The sequence below is a fragment of the Mus caroli genome, chromosome 15, assembly GCF_900094665.2.
Source record: "Mus caroli chromosome 15, CAROLI_EIJ_v1.1, whole genome shotgun sequence".
NCBI classification, from domain to species: Eukaryota; Metazoa; Chordata; class Mammalia; order Rodentia; family Muridae; genus Mus; species Mus caroli.
In genome coordinates this window covers 49,327,181-49,344,454 of record NC_034584.1, presented here as the reverse complement: position 1 = coordinate 49,344,454, position 17,274 = coordinate 49,327,181, and the positions used below count along the sequence as shown (strand labels likewise).

The 17,274-nt window shown below is 43.9% G+C and overlaps 1 protein-coding gene across 1 annotated transcript in view; it reads right to left on the bottom strand.

The window, feature by feature from the left end:
- The window catches only part of Deptor (DEP domain containing MTOR interacting protein), a 140,776-nt gene that overhangs the window by 68,665 nt on the left and 54,837 nt on the right, over nucleotides 1–17,274 (bottom strand). Inside the window, exon 4 of the mRNA XM_021183757.2 lies at nucleotides 5,887–6,065. Coding sequence (XP_021039416.1) covers nucleotides 5,887–6,065 — 179 coding nt within the window. The remainder of the gene's footprint in view (nucleotides 1–5,886; nucleotides 6,066–17,274) is intronic.

Sequence of the window (17,274 nt, the reverse complement as noted above, 5' to 3'; positions counted from 1 at the left end):
CAAAAAAAAAAAAATATATATATGAGCATATGTATAAGTATGTACAAATGCCTGCGGAGATACATACATGTCCATAAACAAGAATGCCAGCTAGTTACTCATCTAATAACTACTGCCTGGGTAAAAGTATCATTTACCACTCATGGACAAAGTATTTCCTGAGAAGGCCTGATGCTCACAGTAACTAGTTTCAACCTTGTTGCCTGACTTCATTCAGAGACCTTGTAGTTGAAGCCTAAGGGCTAACTTGCTTTAATGTTTAACTTCTGGAATTAATGGCTACACAATTTAGAATGTCAATGAGGACTCTAACGGTGGTGACTGTGTTTTCCTAAGTCTGAATTTAGAAATCTGGTAATGTTAGAAATGGGCTTGAAACTCTAGACTCTACATACAGAACTTTTAGTCCTCCTACAGTTAGGAGGAACCTTCGACTGCATCCAGATTCTCTATTAATAATGCCTTGATGTTATCTCCCATGGCTCATCTTTATGGCATGGAGGTTACAGCATTATAAAGCCACACGGTAATTGAGGTATAATTACTCATCCCTTGGAAATAATTTGGAAACGACTCCTGGCATCTGGTGTCTTTTCTCATCTACAGAATGAGTCAGTAGACTGTAGGGTAAGAAACTGGTTTTCTCATAAAACTTGGGATCATCTGGCTTTTTCTTTCTGGAACAAAATGATGGTAGATTCAAACAGGGAAACTGCCTTTGCTCACTGGGGAAAAGGGCAGCCACTCTGAGACCATGTTCAGGCTTACTAGCAGTAATACCCAATTGGCTATTCTTACCTACGAGGCTTCAGACAAACTGTCTAACTTACTGCTATCTTCATTTCTTGATGCATTAATGAAAACAATAATGCCTACCTTTTCGTTACCATACTGTATGTGTACTCTTACAACTTTGATAAGATGATAGATCTCATATCAAATGTGATAGATCTCATATCAAATGCAGCAAAAAAAAAAACTTTAAAAATAGCTACTTTATTAGATTTAAGAGACTAAATTACTAAGAGCCGGAGAGAGGGCTCAGTGGTTAAAGATCATTTGTTGTTCCTGCAGAGGACACGTGTTCAATTCCTAGCACCCACATAAAGGCTCAAAGCCCTCTAGTTCCAGAGAATAAAATGTCCTCTTCTGGCCTCTGTGGGCACCAGACATACACGTGGTGCTATATACAGGTAAAAACTCATTGTTGTAGGGTATTTGATCACACTGTGAACCCTTAGATTGTATTATTTACTGAAAAAAGGGTGTTACTAGTTATGGTGTGGCTCAGTGTCAGCACACACTGTTAATCCCCTTGGCTGGAATGCACATACACCATTAGTATACGCCTTTAATTTTAAACAACTAAGGTAAAGTTAGTTTGTAGAATGAAGCACCTTTGTTTGAAAGTGATACCTAACTGAGAGGCAGACAAAGAAGAAGAGGAGAGAGAGGAAAAGGAAGCTACATAAGGAGTGCAGAGAGAGAAAGAGAGGCAGTTTTACCTGTAGAGTTTTACAGAGACAGGTTGAAGAGAGAACCAAGTAAAAAAATGAGAAGAAGCCAAAAGACTAGAAGATACTGCCACAGTTAGTATGAGACCAAACAGAACAATTTAGGAGAGGCTAAGAAAGAGAATCCAGATTGAATCAGTCAGCATGGATAGAAGTTTTGAACCAGAACAGCTGAGTTGACCAGCCAGCAAAAATTCAGAAAGAATTAGGAAAGGGGGCTGCTCTTCCTGAGGTCCCGAGTTCAATTTGCAGCAACCACATGGTGGCTCACAACCATATGGGATGGGATCTGATGCCCTCTTTTTGTGTATCTAAAGACAGCTACAGTGTGCTCATATAAATAAAAATAAATAAATCTTAAGAAGAAGAAGAACAACAACAACAACAACTAGGAAAGGGTGAGCTTGTTTAGCAGCAAGTCTCAGAGGCTGAAAATATTTTAGGCCTTGATAAGATTACATGAAGGCTAGAAGCTTCCAGGACCAGGCCTAAGTTAGCAGCTGAGGCAGTAAACGTCCGAGACAACAATAAGTGCAGACAAATAAAAGTTACTTTTACAACTCATACACATAAAATATCCTGTACCCTTTATGGATTGCTTCTATAGCTATCTTATATTCTATAGTTACAGGACTATCAGCTACATAAGGCCAGAGAACACGCTGGGGCCATGCTTCATCTACAACTCCCATATTCACTGAAGTTAATCCAGCCATGGACACATAAGGTCATCAACAGTCAGATGTGAGTTCAACACGGTAGGAGTGGTACAGAGGGGATGCCCAGGAATACACTGAAAGCCAACGGAGCCAATGCTCCCACATTCGCTGCTCTTAAATACTTAATCCTAGAGCAGAGGAACAAATAATCTTTAGAGTACAACACATGACCATATCTAACTATGCATACCTCTCTGTAGATACATATACTATATGACTATCAGTATTTATATTATTTATGTATAAACAAATGTTTTTGCAAAATCACAAAAAATTACTACACAATTGTGCCCTATTATTTTCTATTGTAGTTGGGCTTAGTAGCCCTCATGCTTTAAGGCTGAACTTGATATATAGTCAAGGATGACCTTAAATGCTGTATCTTCCAACCTCTACCTCCCCATGTTGACACTACAGGCATATGCCATCATGCTCAGCACCTTATGTACATTCTAATTTCATGGGGATCGTGGTAAAATAGAGATGAAGCTCAGCAGAACGTGGAAAGGGTGGGAGTTTCTTCATTTCTAACATGTTCCCAGGTCTGCTGAGTGGACCATGAGGGGTAAAAACGTACATTTGCATTCATTATTCACAGAGCTGAAAAAGGTTTTCAAAAATGGTATCACAGGGCTAGTGAGATAGTTCAGTGAGTAAAGGTGCTTGCTGCCAAACCTGACAACCTGAGTTCGATTCCCGGGGAGTACACGGCAGAAGGGAAGAACAGACTCTTGACAAGTTGTCCTCTGATATCTCCATGGGTCAAGGTGGGTGTGAACACACTAAATGTAATTATTTCATGCCCCCTAGAGGGTTGCATTCTAGAGTTAGGAAAACATTACTCTAAATTTAAGTTTCTTTCACGTCTCTAGTTCCACTGTCATATTCTTGTGACTGAAATCCTCAGCTTGGCAAGGCAGAGGGGCTTGGGGAAGGAGCTCACAGACTCTAACGTCACCTTCCACATAGACTTGGGAATGATGGCATGCTTCCAACCTCCTCTTTGTCCCAAGCCCACACCTTGCAGGGAGATTAACTCAGTGGGTTGTTACTAAGAGCAGGGGCATTAAATGAGAGCTCTATGCCTGCTCATTTATTTCTACATTTGCCCAATGAGAACATCCTCACTTCCCAGATAAGAGAAAGTAACAGGCTGGACCTGGTGGAGCTGGGATCCCAGCTGTGCTCTTGTGATAGCCAGCCTGCAATGTATCTCAAATGCATCCGATGTAGCTAATGCTATCCCACTCTTTGCCTTCCTCCACATCAGTAGGGTCAAATGTAGATCCAAGAGATGATTGAGGAGATGACACCGTGTGACTCCCTCTATGACTTCTTTTATTCACTTGGCTCACTCCCATTGGAGGATGTGATGCTGTTGTGCTATGCAGATTCTCAGATAGCATGATGAAGTCCACATAGGCGCGGACAGAAGTCTCCTACCAACAGCCACAGTCAACTTGTTCGGCAACAAGGAAGTCCTTGTGCAGGGGAATCTTCCAGTCCTGTAGCTCTGACTAACAGTGTGGCTCCATCTTCAGATGAGAGACCCAGCAAGCTAAGCCTCACCCCAACTCCTGACCCATTGAAATCTATGAGGCATCATTTCACATTCATAAAATTTATTGTTGTTGATGTGGGCCACTAAGTTTTGGTTAAGCTTTCAAGTTATTTGTTGTGCAGTTGAGATAATAAAACTCTTAGCCAAAGGTTATATCGCATCGTTACACGTTATCCCATCAGGCAGGAAACATTTCTAAAGCCCCTCTGTGTTCCCTCTTCACCACTGCAGCTTGTACTGCACGTCATTCTCCTGTCTCAAGCATTACCTGCCTAAGGTCATGGACAACAGGTCTTACAAACAAAACTGCTTATTTCTTTTTTGAATTATTTTAATGTTTTTTTCTTTTTTAAAAAAAACTTTTTATTGGTTCCTTATGAATTTCAAATCATACACTCCGATCTCACTCATCTCCCCATCCCTTCATATCTGCCCTCCGCCCTTGCAACAAAACAAACAACAACGACAACATCAAAAATCGTCTTGTCGAGGAAGCTGTAGTGGGTCCCACAGTACACCCCCTTGTCCACACATCTTTATTTGCAATTAGTCATTGAAATGAGTCGCTGGTGGAGGCCTCTGGCTTCTGCTACACTGTCAATACTGGATCCTCACTGAGACCCCTTTTAGATATCCTGCTGTTGCCCTGTGTTGCGGAGATCCTGTAGCTTTGGATCTGCAGGACTGGCTCCTTCCCAGGTTGTAGCAGTTTATAGATGGGGTAGATGCGGGGATGGCCAACTCACAGCTCTGGATCTGGGCTTGGGTGGTGGCTGAGACAGTCAGCCCACCAGTTCTCCTGTATCCATACCACTAGGGCAAGCTCTATGCTGCCTAAGTGAGGTCCAAGGCCAGCTCTCCTGAGTGCTACAGCCAGTGTGGGACAGGGCCAGCTCTCCCACAGTTGGCAAGAGGTAAGGGGAGAGTGATGGGGCCTGCTCTCCCACGTTCACACCCTTGGGGCCGGCTCACTTGCACCCCTGATACCAGAGTCAACTGTGTTACCCAGGTACTCATGGTGCAGGGCCAGTCCTCTGGAATGCTGCAGCCAGTGAGGGGCAGGCCCAGCTTTGCACAGCCCTTGGACATTCACACGATCCTAGGAGGCAGCCCAGACAAGGGATGCCCACATGACGCTTTGGTGGTAATAGGAGTCACTAACACTGACCATGACTCCTGCTCCTTGCATGGCCACAGACCCATACCGGGTGCTTCACAGCAGCATGGGCTGGGGCTTTTCCATGGCCTCAGGTGGCAGGGCAGGCTACTCATATCAGGCTGTTCCTCTCTGCCCTCATGTCTCCAGGTCTGTTTTTCGTCATGATGCTCAAACTGTTTCGGTTCTCTCTCTCTCTCTCTCTCTCTCTCTCTCTCTCTCTCTCTCTCTCCCACCACCACCACCTCTCCACCCTCTATTTGCCTATGGTCGTGGGCCACACCTTGGACAGTCCTCTCTGTTTGTTTTGGAGAGTTTCGCATAGCTCAGGCTGGCTCTGAAGGATTGAAGGATTGTGAACTTCCAATCTTCCTGCCTTCGCCTTCGGAGTGAACAATATGCATTGTGAGGGCCAGCTGTATGTGGAATTGTGATGTGACATCATACCTAAGCAGAGCTTCTGATACTTCTCTAAGCATCTGCCTTCCCTGGCTGGGGAGAGGGCTCAGCAGTTAAGAGCACTGTCTGCTCTTTCAGAGGATCCAGCTTCAACTCCCTGCATCCGTATGGCAATTCACAGCTCCATCAGTAACTCCCTCTTCCGGCCTCTGTGGGCACTAAGCACTCACATAAAGCAGACACACATGGAGGTGAGCCACCCATAGACATAAAATTAAAAATAAAGAAGACTTCGCCTTTCCTCTTTAGTGTCTGCTGACGCATCTGCAGAATAATACATCTCCTTAAACTGATCTCAAATAAACAGGCAGGGCAAGAAACTCGAGGACTTGAACTTGACTCTCAACATAGAAACAAGTCACAGTGCCCAGACACATCGACTCGGGGGACAGGAATGAGGAATAAGTGTGTGTCCCTACAAGCCACAGGTTATGAGACTAGTCTGTCGCCGCGGCAAGCACTGACCGGTCCACTCACCATGCTGGATGATCCCGTGGTCCATAAGCCGGTGGCAAAGCTGCTCTGCCTCTTTCCTTGTTGTGGCTTCACCTTCCTGAACCAACCAGTCCAGGAATTCGGATGCCATGAAGGTCCGCTCATACTTCACCCCCTCCTCCTCTCTAGGCTGGAGGAGTGTAGTTTCAGGGCTCATCAGTCTGGGGGGGGGGAGGGGCGAGAAAAAGAGAAGGAAAGTAAAGTAAATATATACAAAAGGAAAATGGCTCATTTGAAATCCAACACCATAGGCTTCCGGGAAGTATCACGGAAGAGCTGTCAGACAGACAGATGTAGCTGTCGTATGCTGCTACAAATGTCAATTCCAAGAGAGGGTCAGTGTAAGAAGTAAGCAAGACACCTTTTCTCCTCGTAATTAGACAAAAACCAGAAACACAGACTACAAGGCTGCATTCAAGTTATTCACCTTGAAAAGTTGGCAGCATTGGAGGTCTAACTCAGTGCTTACCTGGGCCTGGGACTGGTCCCTAGCATTGACTTCCATACTCCACAAGGAATAAAAAAAAGAAAAAGGATGGGACTGGAGAGTTGACTTGGTGGTTAAGAGTACCGACTGTCCTTCCAGAGGTCCTGAGTTCAATTCCCAGTACCCACATGGTGGTTCACAACCATCAGTAATGGGAACCGATGCCCTCTTCTGTTGTGTCTGAAGACAGCAACAGTGTACTCCTATATAATAGATAGATAGATAGATAGATAGATAGATAGATAGATAGATGGATAGATGGATGGATGGATGGATGGATGGATGGATGGATGGATAGATAGATAGATAGATATTTCTAAAAAAGGAAAAGGAATGAAAGCAAGCAGAATACTTAGGAGTTTTCTAATGCCCCGTCTTTCTTAATTGGCTTACACTGTTTTCCAATCCCATTTCCTAGACTCCTGTGTTAAAATTGTGGGATGACTTTATGTGTCACCACTCCCAATTTACACAGTCACTCTCTAAATGTGATGGCACCTGGAGACAAGGAGTTTGGGCATAATTAGCTTTTGAGATTAAAGCCCTTATGGTGAGCTTCAGAAGAGAGATGAAAGAGAGCCAGTACGGTGCCTCAGAAGATAAGGGCACTGGCCATGGAAGCCCAGTCATCTTGACTCCCAGAACTCAGGTAAGAGTGGAAGGAGAGAATCACAGAGTTGGCCTCTGGCCTCCACCCACACATGCTCACTGTGACATGCATATGTCCACCTCACATATACACCATCCATACACACCAACAAATAAATAATAATAATAGAAATAGAAATATTTGAAAAGAAGACAAAAGAAGATCTTGCCTCTTCCTTCTTGGCTGTCTCCAAGTGAAGCTGTAGTAAGAAGACAGCCATCTATGTGTACACAAGAAACAAGCCCCCACTGAACTGACTGGCATTTTGACCTTGACTTAAAAAACAAGTGTCTCTTTTGGGGTGGTGGGGGGTTCGAGACAGGGTTTCTCTGTGTATCCCTAGATGTCCTGGAACTCACTTTGTAGACCAGGCTGGCCTCGAAATCAGAAATCCGCCTGCCTCTGCCTCCCAAGTGCTGGGATTAAAGCGTGTGCCACCATGCCCAACTAACAAGTGTCTCTTGCCTAAGCCATCCAGTACACCAGAGAGAGCTAACAAACCTTTACCTGGGGGTGCCATCCTGAAATCACCACGTAAAAAGCAGGTGCAGGCTTCTAGTAGAATGGCTCCAAGGAGAACCAGGGTGGGAGGCAATAGCCAGGACCAATTCTCAGACACTGAGGCCATCTTGGACCTGCCAGGCCAACAGAAACCCAGTGTGGACCCACCAGCAACCATACATAGGAACCCAGGAAAAATAGCAGACAAATATCCATGTGACCCATAGAGCGAGAAGAAAGAGTACACCAGAGCTGTTTGAACTACCAAGTTTTAGTAGGTTTTCAATATCAGACCAATGAACCCCACTGTTATTAATGGGGAACATAAAAAAAAAATGCAGGACATACAGCAGCTATCTGAGCACTGAGAGAAAGACGAAATGACATTGCCGAGCCCTAGGAATGAAATGACATCAATGAAAGCCCCGTAGAGAGATCTGGGAGCCTGTGCTGAGGATGAGACTCCAGCAGAAGGACGGACGCACCCACAGGACAAACAAGGACACCACCATCCCCCACATCTGAAGACCCTCATGGAATTTCGAATGAAAACAGAAGAAACATTTGTCTCCTCACTTTTCACATTTTGGGCATCGTTTCCTGCCAGAACTCTCAGGTCCTTATCAATCCGGATACTGTACTTCTTCTAGATCCACTTGGGTAGCATCTGCTTACTTAACAGCTAACATTTGGAGGTCACAGCCCCATCTGAGCTGTTTAGAGGTGTTTCCTTATATAACAGGTTGACAAAAACCCAAAAAACCAAACCAGCAAATAATTTTCATGAATTCCCAGCTACACTGCATCCACATGTGTATTGAAAAGGATGTCCTTACAAAGCCAGGCGTGGTGGGACATGCTTTGTATCACTAGTCTCAGGAAGCTGAGATGGACGGTTCTTTCATTCAGATTCAGCTTGGACAACATGGTGAGACACTACTTTACATGTTTGTCTTTAAAAAAAGCAAGTAAATAAACAAACAAATAAAACTTTATCCACAGGCTGATGGGATGATGCACTGGTAAAGGCGCTTCCCTCTAAGCCTGATGCCCTGAGTTCTATCTCTAGGGATCATATGGTAGAAGGACAGAACCTACTGCTAAAAAGGATTCTCTGAAGGTCATGTGTGCTGTGGTGCGCGCGTGCATACACATACACACACACACACACACACACACACACACACTAAATGAACCAATAATGTAATTAAATTAGCATGGTTGTTAAACGTCCTCTCCACTTTCTGGCGCAGGCTCTTAGCCTTTGGTCCCACTCAGCTTCTTCCAGCATGGGCGCTGCTTTCCTTTTGAGGTGCTGAGTGGACAAGTGCACAGAGGGTTACTTCCTGGAGCCTCATGTAACCAGAAACATGACCTGCTCTGTCCTTTTGGACTTCTGCTAAGGAGCTGGTGGCCTCTGGACAAGTGGCTGGCTACCTGCTCCTGCCAAGGCTGCAGGAAAGAGGCCAGCTGGCAGGCTCAGCTCGTCCAGCTTGCCATTTAAAACACCCCAGTGTCCCCAGCTCATCCGTATTCATTTCCCCTAACAATCCAAGAACGGCCGGGCCCCATCCTGGTTGCTCCTTAAGACCCAGTCTTTTCCAAGATTGGATTTTAGTATGTACATGAAGCCTTCATGTTAGAGCAAGCATTTGGCTTCTGATTGCCTTCTGCTGTATAAAAATTACTCTCAGCGGCTGGAGAGATGGCAAGCACTGGCTGCTCTTCCAAAGGACCCAGGTTCAATTCCCAGCACCTACATGGCAGTTTATAACCATCTATGACTCCAGTCTCAGGGGATCGGACTTATTCTTCTGGCCACCATAGGGACCAGGCCCTCTCATGGTACACAGATATACATGTAGGCAAAGCACCCAAACACAGTAAAAATAAAGATTCTTTAAAATTAAGAAAAAAAAACCTCTCATTTGGTGGGTTGAATCATCATTTCATTGTCTCTTAAGTATCCTATAGATTTCCCAGGATTTAACTCCGTAGTCCCCTCTGTGGCTCTAGCTTGGAAGGCCTCTCACAATTGTGTGAAGGGGTAGCCAGAGCCAGATATTCAACCCTGCACTACGTCTTGATATAGCCTCTGCAATGGAAGGCAACCTGAGCTGCACACATGAAGCTCCAGGGCTCCAGGAAGAGGAAGCAACCGCTACCAGGATGCTGACTTTGCATCTGCCTTCTCGCCCCTCACTTCACTTCTGGATTTATTCAGATATAATTCATATATCATATGATAACTCACTTAGCTGGTACAAGTCGACGGTTTTTATCATGTGGCAATCCCCACAGTACAGGGTACAACATTGTCATCCCCCAACTAAAACATAAACAAAACAACAACAAATACCGCACAGCTACTAACAGACTGCAGCCCAGACTAGCCCAGGTCTCTGTATCCTCCCATCTCTCTTTCCCAAATGCTGTAAACATAGATACGGACCACTGTGCTTGGTTCTCTCTTTTAATATATGGTTTTTGTTCACCTCAGCTTAGTCAGCAATAAGCCATACATACATGCAATAGCCTATACTACCTAGGTTTGTGTAAGTGTACTACATAATGTTCATACAATGCCAAATTCACCTAGTAATAGGTTTCTCCTATCATGCCATTAAGCAATGCATGCAAACCCCTGACTGTACAGCATTGTGTGTGTGTGTGTGTGTTTCTTCTTCTTTTCCCATTATATATACAGAAATGGAATTGCTCAGCCATGTGGAAACTGTTCAGCTTTTTGGGAAAATGCCAGACTGCTTTCCAAATTCTCCACATTATAACCAAAAAAAGTCATTATCAGCTGTTCTCTTCCACTGTATGTGTTCTGTGGGTGTGACACTATATCACATCAAGGGTTTGGTCTGTATGACCCTGATGACTAATGACTTCGATCATTTTCATACATCTATGGTCCTTTGTGAGTATTTCCTGTGGAGGGAAGAATGGCTTACCGTTTTTGCCCATTGTGTTGTTTTTCTGAGAAACAGTCTCTTATAGTTCACAATGACCTCAAACTCATAATCCTCCTGTCTCTACCACCCAAATGTTGAGGTTTCAGGCCTGGGCCGTCACCCCTGGCTGGTTACAACCTTTTATTATTGAGTTTAACTGATTTTTACACGGTCTGAAGGTAAGTGTCTCCTTAGACGTATAGTGTTTAAATGTTTTCTCCTGTTGGGACTTAACAGGTCCCATTTTCAGAGCACAAGTTTTCATTTTGATGTGGTTCCACACATCTCCTTTCCTCTTGCCTTTGCCCAAGCACATGCGTTTACCCCCCTCGTGTTCTCTTTTCTTATATTTACTTCAATGACACAGTTTGACTTAATTATGTAAGGTGTGAGGTAAGAAGCCAATTTCATTCTTGCATGTGGCTATCCAGCTGTCTCAGCACCAGAAGAGCATTTTTTCCCCCTATTGTATATCTTGGCATAGATGTCAAATACCAAGCAACCATGACAGCTTTACTGTCTAGGCTTGAAAGTCAGAGACTATCCGGGGAGGCCACATACATGCCATCTCCTTAGAGAACCATAGCATGCGTAGCTAGAAGGAGGAAATGCTTAGGGCCATCTTTAGGGAATCACTGCACTTGCCTTATTTTAGTTACTGAATTGTATTTTCTTTTTTCTTTTCTTTCTTTTTTTTTGGGAGGGGGGAGGTTGCTTCTTCTCCTTCTCCTTCTTCTCTCCCTTTTCCTACCTCTCCTCCTCCTCTTCTTCTTCAGATTTGTTTATTTCATATGTGTGAGTACACTGTTGCTATCTTCAGACACACCAGAATCAGATCCCATTACAGAAGATTGTGAGTCACCACGTGGTTGCTGGGAATTGAACTCAGGACCTTGGGAGGAGCAGTCAGTGCTCTTTACCGCTAAGCCAGCTCTCCAGCCCCCCAATGGTACTTTCAAATCTATAGCACACCCACAGTTTTGTGTCATCTCTGTATTACTTATCTCCATGGTACTTTTTTTTTAAGCATGAGCTAATTCCTTATGTGTACAGTGGTGACAGTAACGGTGTCTAGAGTCAGAGAGATGGCTCGGCTGATAACGGTGCTTACTCTGCCAACCTGATGGCCTGAGTTTGACCCTTGAGACTCCCGTATTATAGGAGTGAAAACTGACTCTCACAAACTGCCCTCTCATCTCCACATGGCACACATTTGCACACATGTGCAACACACACACACACACACACACACACACACACACACACGTAATAATTTAAAACATAATTGTACTTAGTTGTGGGAGTTTCTATTCAGTTTAAATGTGATAATATGGACAAACATCAGTCAGTGCCTGGTCAAACAGTGGCTGATGCCTATACTCCTAGCATTCAAAAAGAGACGGAGGCAGGAGGATCTGCTCGGAGTTTGAGGCTAGTTTGAGCTACAAATAAGTTTCAGGCTGGTGAGGGATATGACATAAGATTCTACTTCAAGAATTATTCTGCCCCCTTCCCACCAACAAATTATTGGGCTTAGTACATCAGAAACCTGAATAAACTTAATCCTGTGTATGATGACGACGACTACCCTAAAGGTTTCATGTGGCTACTATAGAAGGGAAAAGTCAAACTCCATCTTGCATCAAAATTAAGATTCTTTATATATTTCTACTAACAAGGACATCCACTCCGTTTTAGTTGGTAATCCAGAGGATGGCTGTTGGTCTGAACCATCTTCCGTTTTATAAAGCAAACTGACTTTTAGTAAAGCTATCTATATGTTGGCCTATCAATCAGCATGGCACAAAGCCACCGTCCATCGACACAGCTGTGCATGGCTGAGCCTTGCCTTCTGCCAACACTCAGCAGATTCTGCTCATGCTTCTGAGCTTGTTTCCAACTTTCCTGGTGTGTATCTCAGTCAGATTTCCCAGATTCACATTAACCCAGAGGAAAGGCCATACAATAGAAGGAACTGCCCCATTCAGGTGCCCAAACAGGAATAGAAATGAGCTGATAGCGATCTCCTTACACACTGAAAAAAAAAAAATTCAAATGGGCCAGGCAAGCCTTGTGTAATGTGGGAAAATATGGGAAATGTATCCAGGGTCCAAGGTTGGGACAGGCAAGGCATGGCGGTGCATGTCTATTTCCAACGCTTGGGAGGGTGGAGGCAGGAGAATCAGGAATTCACGCCTATTTCCTGCTACATAAGGAGTCTGAGGCCAAGTCAGGTATAGGGATGCTCACCTTTAATCTCAGCATTCGGGGAGGCAGAGGGAGGTGGCTCCTCGTGAGTTTGAGACCAGCCTGGTCTACATATCACTATCTTCCAGGACACCCAGGGCTACATAGTGAAATCCTGTGGGGGGGGGGGGGGGGGGGGGGGGGGGGGGGGGGGGGGGGGGGGGGGGAGAGAGAGAGAGAGAGAGAGAGAGAGAGAGAGAGAGAGCGCTAGCTTAGTTTGAGGCTAGCCTAAGTTGTCTCACAAGCAAGCAAGCAGGACTCTGGGGAAGTTCAAAATTACCATGAGGGTATGAGGCTGAAGATATGAGGGATTTAAGAAGAAAGCTTTTCAGAAACATATCAGGCTACCCTGGGATACACAGCATGACCTCCCAGTGCTGGGGTAGAAAGAGCATGGGCGAGGCTAGCCAGGGCTAAGGAGCAAATTTAATATCAGCTTGTGCTATAAAGTATGATGTGGTCCCAAAGGGGGAAAAGTATTGAATAAAACAAAATAAAGTCATATGTTAATGTGACCATGACTGAAAATTTTAAAATACCTATTCACTCAAATATTAATAGGGTTATTTCTGAGGGTGGGCTAGGAATGATTTCTTTTTATCCTGAGAGTTATCTATAACTCAAATTCTCCCTCCTCCCCGACCGACGGAGCACTTAGCCTATACTTTTATAGAAACCAAAGAAAGTGTTGTCAACGAAGAAGTCAAACTATGGTTAGGTTCCTGGCTAACCAGGTGTTTAGCTAGTGATCAAAACAACACAACACAACACAACACCTTATTTTGCTCTCCCGTACAATAAACTAGTCTCCGAGGCATAACTGACACATGAGTGTTTTCAACAGTTTTGAATGCATGATCCAGACCGACTTGAGTTGAGTAGGAAGATAGCATTAATTAGAGATAAATGCTTATATGACTATTGGACGTTTTAAGTATGCTGATATTATAGCTATCTATATAGAGTTATAGATTTGTTGTTCCTAATTGGGGTGTGAAGTGGTAAGAGAACAGCACTATTCCATTAACACGTATGAGTATAAATACTGCCTTCTGGGAAAGGGAAGGGAAGGGGAGGGGTGAACAGCAGGAGACATTGACCAAACATGTCCTCTGACCCATTATCCCCTCCATGCCCTACCCAAAACAGAGTCTACTCATTCTGCCTTCAGACCTTGCTCCCCCCTGTTCTTAACCGTTTTCTTCCTTCCATCCTTTTCTAGAAATATCTAAACTCTTCCTGAGAAGTAGGGCTCCTAAAACCAAGCACGGTGAGCACGTCTGTAATGTCAGCCTTCAAGAGCACATCTGTAATGTTAGCCTTCAAGATTGAAGCAAGATGGCTTCCATGAGTTTGAGACCAGCTGAGGGTAAACAGTGAGTTCCGGGCTGTACAGTCTGGATTATGCATTGAAATTCTATCTTAAAAACAAACAAACAAACAAACAAACAAACAACCCTCAAGAGTGACTGCCCCTATGATACAGGATGCATGCTGGTGATGGAGAGGAGGGCTGAGATCTAGGCTCAGGGGCTCATGCCCAGTACTGTGTGAAGATGGGAGCTGTGCTGGCCAAAAGGAAAGAGCAGAGGAGTGGAGGGAGCAGGCCTCACAGAGAGAAACTGGATAGAAGGTGGAATCTTGTTTTCTATCATCAATTAAGACCTTAAGTCTCCATCAAAGTATCTAAACTAAGTAGCAACCTACATAGCGTTTACTCTTTCTCCCTAAACCTAAAATTAAAGCAACAACAAAAACTTTAAAAAAAAAATGAACTTAAAAGTCACAGTTTTTCTCCTACATGTATCCCTGTAGTCTCCCCCCAACCCACACACACACACATAAATATATGTAGGGTCCCACTTGTAACCCATGCTGTCTTATGGCTGTCCCCCTGTCTTAGACTCCTAAGTACGTAGATTACAGATGGGAGTCACTATACCGAGTTTGACTTTTTGTTTTCTTTTTTCTTTCTCCAGACAGGGTTTCTCTGTGAAGCCCTGGCTGTCTTAAAACTCCGAGAGATCTGCCTGCTTCTGCTTTCCCCACGGCTGGAAAAAGGCCTGCACCACCACACCCAGCTTGAGATCAACAGTTAATGGAGCTTTTCTCTGCTTACTTTTTGAAGCAGCAGGTATTGAACCCAGGACTTCACACTTATTGGCAAAGCTCACTCTGAGCTGTGCTCTCAACACTTCTCCCTGTCTTCAGAAACAGAGCTCACAGAGAAGTGAGCTGGAGTTCACTGAGGGGCAATTGTAACATTTAAGCATGGTATTTAACAGAGAGATGCTCATGAGAAGGATAGTTCATATGCAAGGCATGGGTACCACTTCTTCAAGATAAGGTAGGTCAGTCCCTGTTTTGTATGGAATGGGGTCTCATGTAGTTGAGTGTAGTTTCAAGCTTTATAATGTAGTGGAGCTGGCCTCAAATTCCTGGTCCTTCTATGTCCATTTATCAACTGAGGGATTAAAGGCCTGTGATACCATTATCTGTCTGTCTGTCTGTCTGTCTGCCTGCCTGCCTGCCTGGTCTATCTATCTATCTATCTATCTATCTATCTATCTATCTATCTATCTATCCATCCATCCTTTCTCTTTCTCTCAAGACAGAATGGCTAGCCTCAAGCTCCTTATAGTGACTCTCTTGCTTCACACTCTTGACTTTGTGATTATAGGCATGAGTCATCACACCTGGTTTTTTCTTTTTTAAATATAAACCTGTGTCAGTCTGTCTCTCTGTCTGATTGTCTGTTGTTTGTCTATCTCTCATTTATTTCTATAGAACAGGGTCTTGAACCTAGGGTTTTGTACGTGCTAAGTAAACACTCTACAGGTACATTTTTTATGTGTTTGCTTGCTTGTTTGTTTGTTTATGAGACAGGGCCTCTCATTGGTCTGAAACTAAATTAGCTGGCCAATGAGCCCCAAACATCCCCCTTTCTTTGTTTCCCTGCGCTGAAATTACAAGTGTGCCATCATACATAGTTTCTTTTTATCATGAGGGGTCGGGGGGTTGAACTGCCTGAGCTCTCTCTGGACTAACCCCCTTAGCTTATTTTACATAGGGTCTTGCTATGTCCGTCTGGTTGGCTTCCAACTTGAAATCGTAACTGCATACACAGACCTGTACCTCCAGGCCAGGTATAATACATTATTGTTACCCTTCCAACTAAACTAGGAACTCCTAACAGACCATCATGGTGTCTTAAAGGTTCTCATTTCTTAGACATCTAAATTCAGAGGAGGTAGATGTTAGAAGTTCAAAGACTATTCTCTAACCAACTGAGGGAAGACTAAGTAAATACCACTGGCAGTAGCCAAGGACTGTCATCTCTCTCCTCTCTGAAGAGCCTTTCCTCTTTGCTTGCTATTTTGAATTAGGTGGAAGCAAATGAGACACTAATATTCTGAAACCCAAGCTGTAATTTTCACATTCCCCATGGTTTTTACTGTTCTCTGAAGAGTCATTTTGTGAGCTTACATGCATTTGAGAGAGAAGCCAAGTATGGATTCGAAGCCACAGCCATTCTAAAAGGCTTCATTCAACTACAGGAGCCTAACCAAACACTATACAAGAGGGGCAGAGACCAGGCATGGCTGCACTCAGCTCAAAACAAGCCACAGCAAGCCTTGCAGACTTTCCCTATGATCGGAGGAGGAGCGGGGCTTTATAACGGTTCATTAGATAAAGTTATTATTTATTGTGTATATTTTCATAATCATGAGACAATAGAAGTATTAGTTGTGTTATAAAAGTAATATGCCTTCTCACTTAGAAATCACTTCATACTTGAAGATTCATAAAGGAAAGACTGTAAGAGAACTGGTCTAGAAGAGGCTAACACCCAAGATATGGTCACCTCATATAGAATATTTTACTAACCTTAGGCTTAGACATTCCACATAATCTGTCATCCTTAAATTTCTTTTAGCTCCAGCCTGAGATTACACTTTGAGTAATTTAAAAAGAGACACCAGATTGCAAGTCTGGTCTCTTGGGCAGTTGGGAGATTTACACAGTAGAAATATAACCAGCATTATTTCTTAAGTATACCAGTGCTGTTTTCAAAGAGTTATTTTATAGGGCCATCTTGCCCACCTGTTAGAATTAAGATTTTCCTAATAAGAGCACAGAGGGTTTAATATGATGGACCAAGATGTAATGACGATTATGACCCTGAGCTGTAAACTGGAACTACTCCTTAGTTCTTTGATAGGAGGCGGGGGGCAGGCTTAATGGCTGGTTTTAAATCAGGTTTGTCTACCTTTGCTATAGGAATGGCACCTACTTGGAGGTCAATCTTGGTGAATGAACATCAGCAGAAACTTTCTCAGTCACCCTAAACTCCAATCATGGTATCCCTTTTTCTTCCTCACAATGTCTAATGTCTGGTTGGTAGACTTCTTACTTTCCAGCCATACTGCAGACCTTTAGTTAAAGTCTATTTTATGGTAGGGCCACAAGCGTCTTCCGGTCAGAAAAGCACCGGGGTAGCTAGGGCGCAGGGTCGGCTGACACTC